A 6,267-nucleotide genomic window follows, 5' to 3' on the forward strand; every position below is an offset into this window, starting at 1 on the left:
CAATAAATTCACATCTAACAATATAATACAATAAAGAATGTGACATTAACTAAACAAATATTATCTTGATTATTAAATATGCCCAAATAGAGAGTCGTGTCCCCTAGACAAAGTAAACCATACATATATTTAGGGCAAGATAGGTGAATAGAGGAGATATATTTGTGCGTGTACATCCAACGGATTCTCCATTATACGCCCACCAACACATATACTCTAAACAAAAACAGTAATGGATACTAAGTGTATGGACGTTATCAAGAATGAAGATGAAGGGTTAGAAAGATCTGAATTATTGCTGAATACAATGGAGGAGAAGGGAAGCTATACCTTAGGCAATGAGAACAGCGATGAAGAATCAGTTTGGTCTGAATTCCCTGACCATATAGTGGAGGAGATATTTTCGAACCTACTGTTCGAATTCACTCTTCCATTTCGTATTGTTTGTAAACAATGGAACAAGCTCTTATCTTCTAACAGATTTCTATCTTCATTGGCAGAGAGCGATCCATGGATTCTTCTATGCAGCTCAACGCATTGCATGGCATACTGTTTTCTCACGCAGTCTTGGAAGACTCTTTCCCTTAGTTTCTTGCCAAGCCGAACAACAAAAGGTCTCTCATTAGGCGATTCAAGATTTTGTACTTCAGGCCTACTGCTAATCGAATTAGGATGGCCTCGGAAATATATGATCTGTAATCCAATTACAAGGACTTACAGATATATTGCCCCCGTCATATCACAGAGTGCAACTTTATCGGCAATAATGTACGACGGGGAGTCCTATAAAATTGTGGGCGTGACACATGAAAGAAACCCAGGTTCCCTGCAAATTTACCATTGTTCGAAAGCGTCATGTCAGATTGAACTTGAGTTGCCACTCGAGCGAAGAGATTTTCCTGTTTCTCATATTTGTTGTGCCAAGGGTTTTCTCATGTGCGTCTCAAACCAGGGGGAATTTGTGGTTTGGAACATGAAAGATAAGCAAGTGCAACGATTTTCCTTTTCGTATCCGAATCTATATATTCCAGGGGGTGACATAAACACATGGACCGAACAGCTGGTTGTATGTGTGTCGTCGATCCTATTTGTAAGAGCATATCAGTCCGACTCCGTTTTTACCTCTTTCGTGATTGTATGGGAATTGTTCCAGGAGGAAGAGAGGTCTATATGGAATTGGAAAGAGATGACAAGAATGCCTCCCGATTTGTGTCGTAAATTTTTTAATGCGCGTTCAATTAAAATGGGAAAATTTTCAAAGTATGAGACTTTCATTGTTGGAAATTTTCTCTGTTTCAGAACTGGGTATAGAAATACCAAGCTATTTGTCTACAGCTTACATGGGAAGTGCTGGAGTCGGATCAGAGTTCCTGATTCTGTCAGATTTAGAGGATATAACACAAATTTTGAGTTTCAACCTAGGCCAGGCATGAAGATATAGCTTTCCCTTAATATGTTATCTAGTAACTTGATCTATCTGTTTAGAATGTATGTAGGTTTATTACATGGCAGGATGAATATTTATGTAAAAAAAGTGAAGAGAAATCATTTGAAACATTTTTTTTTAACTTTTACCTTTCTAAGTTCAATAAATTTATAATTTTAATTGTTTATTTTTATATCATATAATTGGAATCTGTAAAATAGATTATATTAAATTTTGATTAAAATTTTAATAAATATCAGGAATCACAATGTTTTCAATCAATATATACTTATGTCAAAACTATTTGATGTATTAAATTATAACAGATTTTATATGCCTACATCAAAGGAAAGATAACCTTATGATTATTGTTTCTCATAATCATTGATTAGGGTTGATATTATTCTTATTTAAATCTCTAATATATTGCATAATATTGAGTATAAAATTATGTGATGAGCATTTATGTGTTTAAATTTTAATTTTATCATTTAAAGATTTAAAAAGAAATTAGTTGTTGAATATGAATTTGAATATAATTATACTTAGTTAATGGGTTCAAATCAACCTAGAAATTGAAGAGATCCTGATTATCTTGTATGAACACCTAATGGTTTGTCTAACATACACAAATGATTCAAATATAAGGAATAAATATATAGTTATCAAGTAATTGTGAAGAAGATTAAATCACTAGATTTATTTTATAGAAAAATACAAGCACAATGATTCTTTGATGAAGATCATATGTTAGAGAAGTTAGAACTATCAAAAGAATAAAAGCCATATGGAGGATGATTGTGCTTAGGAGTTCTTTTAGGGTTAAATTGGCATTCCAACATTCAAATAATTTAACATTTAAGGTAATCTAAATTGACACATTTAAAAAAATAAAATTTAAATATTATTTAAATCATCAAATAAATTGTTTTTACTAAAATATTTAACTCAAAGATTTGCCATGATATTTAATATATGAGTAGATTAGATTTCGTTAAATTTAATAAGTTATAGTAGAAATCTTACTAATTTTCCAATAATATATCATAGTTATTAGATATTTTATGGCTGTATCAGGAATCTTTAGTTCTCACCATTCACTTAAAATATAATCTAATGATCCTCATTGTATTTCATGTGGTAAATATGTACCTTTTCTATTTCTTATGCTTATGGGGTTTGAAATTTATTTTGGATTGTTGATGTCAATGAGAATCTATAGCCATGAAGAAATTTTGGGCCCCATTAGAATTTAAAAATATAGGTACTATTGTCATGAAAGATTGCACTCATGATGCTAAGTGTGAAACCAAGTAAACTTGGAAGGAAAACCCATTTTTTAAAACCAAATTGACAAAATACCCCTTTTACGCAACCTAAAACCTGTGTTATACCAAAAGGAGAAGATACATGCTCATAAAAGAAACTAAAATTCAAAGGTTTTAAATTAAAAAACAATAAATTTCTATCAAATCTACAAATGAACATGCACAATTACCAAGGCAAATATATGAAACTCTGAAATATCAAAGGAAATCTGCTATAAAACTAAAATACTAAAGTGATGAGATACATTGCTTTTTTTGCAAAAATGTGTATGCAAGAAAGAAAGATCCCCATAGAAAAAATAAGGATAATAGAAGCCTTGGGCGAATTCGCCAAACTGACATAAAAAACTCATGCATAATACTATAGAAAATAACATCTAATGCTCAAAATAGAACTCTAGATGACGCTGGATGAAAGGCATGAACTGAACTACAAAATATTGCTCTAGAATTTCTAAAAAAGCATGCACTCCTATGTCAAATGTAGCTCCTAAAAATAAAAATCTCCCCCTTTCCTAATTTGTGCATGTTTAATCTATGTATTTTCTTTTTTTAATTAATCTTTATTTAATATTTATTTAAAACAATTCATTTTAATATAAATATTAAAATAAGATCAATTATTATTTAACTTATTGCCTATTTACTTTAGTATAAATTTATTAGAGTTTTAAATTTAATAAAAATAAAATCTCAAAAGTTTACTCAAATCGATGAAGTACGGCATGCACATTAAAATAAACTCGAATCCTAAAAAAAATACATCATTTCATTTTTTTTTTTTGCAAACTTCTCAGTGAAGGTTGTTGTTGATCACCATACACACAATGTATGAGCTCGAGATGAATTTTTTGAGGCTAAACAAGGGGTTGAACTGAATGTCAAGCTAGAAACTTCTTGGCCACATATGCATGAATATTCCCTATATTCTTTGTAATATCTTCTTTTGGGATGTAAGAATGTGCAAAGTCTTTAGGTTTTCTGGAACATTCTTTTATTGTTACTTCTCTTTGAGGTCGCATCCCTGATCTTTGGTATCATTAACTATATTGTATCCTTTCATTTTGAGGTAGTGAATGGAATATGAAAGTGAGATTTTGTCTTTAATTCACTTCAACTTCTATTTATCTATTTCTCATTGAATAAGGGTATCATATTGTTTTATTTCTCTTAGCCATAAGAGCATTTTTCTATTCTTTTACTGTTGTCTACATAGGTTGAATATGAATACCTTAGCAACATTGGTTATATATCTGGTAATGGGTTAAAAACACACAAATCACTATATAAATAGTTGTTTATGCACAAATCATTATCTTTATTATCTTATAGCTATTCCATCCTATGAGCTGCATTGGTTTTCATTCTTCCCAATGTTGCGCTTTGTGACTTGAGTATTGTCCTTTGGGCATGTAGTTGGTGATTAGCATCATGGACTTTTATCTTCCTCTTTACTTTTATGGGTTGTGCTCACACCATCATAACACTATATATCTCATGTATAATTCTATTATTCTTATGTATTGTATCTCTTTCCATTTTGAATTTTGTCTTTCCAATCTATATGAAATTTCTCTAAATGAGCTTGCTCATAATTTTAGGCATTACTCTATTTCCATAGGATTATGAAACTCCTTACTTGGCCTGAATGCCCCTAACAAGAAATGTATCTTTAAGTGTTTCATTGCTAAATACAATCCAAAGTTATTCTTAATACAAGAAACCAAACTAAATAATAGCGAAATGACAAACCTAAACATAAAATTAGGTACTAGAGAATTAGAAGGACAAACTGTTTGTGGTGCCTCAGGTGGACTGGCCATCATATGGGATCCTAGGCAAATATCCTTCAAACTTATAAGCAAAAGCCCAAATTGGATGTGTGGTAGGGTTATAAGCATCAAAAGCAACTTAAAATTTATTATAATTAACTTCTATGGACCTATCCAAACATAATCAAAAAGATAAGTTTGGGATGAAATTGAGAATTTCCTTTTAAGTGACATTGAACAAGCATACATAATAGGTGGGGATTTCAATGCAATCTTAGATCCCAAGGAAAAATGGGGTGGCAATAAAAAAATGACCCAAACATGTCAGGATTTGAAAGATTGGATACATAAATGTAATATGTTGGAATTAAAGACCAGAAATGATGCTTTCACTTGGAATAACAGAAGACAAGGCTTCTGCAACATTGTAGAAAAAATTGATAGATTCTTCCTTTGTGGGAATCTTACACAGACTTTTGAGTCCTCTATCCCCGCGTTCTCAGGATCAGACCACTTCTCGGTCTAATTGATCATATCAGAAGAACTAAAGCCAACTAAAAACCCCCTTTCTCTTTGAAAAAATGTGGCTCAGGGATAAAAATCTAATACAATTAATTGAAAAGAGGTGGAATGAAGTAGAAGTCATAGGCTCTAAAACTTTCAAAGTAGTAACCAAACTAAAAAAGATAAAGCAGCAATTAACAATTTGGAACAAAGTAAACTTTGGAAATATCTTCACACAAAAAATAGAGACTGAGAAGGAAATGGAAAAAATTAATGGAAAAAATTAATGAGGAGGTAATAAGGCTTGGGATGAATAACATACTATATCAAAAGGAAAAAACCAATCTAGCCCAAAATGAAGAAATCCTAGTTAGAGAAGAAATATACTGGAAACAAAAATACAAGGAACATTGGCTGGAGGCTGGGGATAGAAATACAAGCTTCTTCCACAATAGCATAAAAGAGCGCAGAGCTATTAATATAATCAACAAGATAAAATTGAACTCAGGAGACTTCAGTGATGATCCTGAGCAGATAGCCACGGAAGCAGTTGAGTATTTTGAAACTATCCTTAACAATAAAGATGGCTCCAAGAGGACTAAGGAGAGAAAATTCTTAAAATACATCCCAAAATTAATATCTAAAGAACACAACTTAATGCTTGATAAAAATTATCTATGGAAGAAGTGGAAATTGCTTTATTTCAAATGGGTCCGGACAAGGCCCCTAGCCCTGATGGGTTTCCAGCATACTTTTTTCAAAAATGTTGGAGCTTCATGGGAAAGGAAATAATAGAGGCCTTAGAAGGGATGAGGAACTCAGGAAAGATTCTAAGAAAAATCAATAACACATTCATAACTTTAATCCCAAAAAAGGAAATAGTGGACTATTTTGAAGATTTCCATCCAATTGCATTATGCAACACCCTTTATAAATTGCTCACAAAAACAATTGCAAACAAACTTCACAAACTTCTCCCCATAATCATCAGTGAGGAATAGACTAGTTTTGTGCCTGGCAAATCCATTTATGATTGTATAATCATTGCTCAAGAAGAAATCCATTCAGTACAAAAAAATGAGGTACCAAGCATGATGATTAAACTTGATATTAAAAAAGTGTATGATAAAGTAGACTGACACTTTCTATGTAAATGTCTTGAATATTTCGGGTTCAATAAGCAATGGATTAATCTAGTCATTGAATGCATTGCAACACCTAGGGTGTCAATCCTAGT

At 31.8% G+C, this 6,267-nt stretch overlaps 1 protein-coding gene across 1 annotated transcript; it reads left to right on the forward strand.

Annotated features, from left to right (window-relative positions):
* Positions 1-232: 232 nt before the first annotated feature.
* Positions 233-1,441, forward strand: LOC131034500 (F-box/kelch-repeat protein At5g15710-like). The gene has a single exon (XM_057966004.1). The coding sequence runs from the start codon at positions 233-235 to the stop codon at positions 1,439-1,441; it is 1,209 nt and encodes a 402-aa protein (XP_057821987.1).
* The last annotated feature ends 4,826 nt before the right edge of the window (positions 1,442-6,267 follow it).

The sequence above is a fragment of the Cryptomeria japonica genome, chromosome 11 (genome assembly GCF_030272615.1).
Source record: "Cryptomeria japonica chromosome 11, Sugi_1.0, whole genome shotgun sequence".
NCBI classification, from domain to species: domain Eukaryota; kingdom Viridiplantae; phylum Streptophyta; class Pinopsida; order Cupressales; family Cupressaceae; genus Cryptomeria; species Cryptomeria japonica.

What these genes read in the sequence shown, in the direction of transcription:
- LOC131034500 (XM_057966004.1), top strand. Translation starts at nt 233, where the DNA reads ATGGATACTAAGTGTATGGACGTTATCAAGAATGAAGATGAAGGGTTA.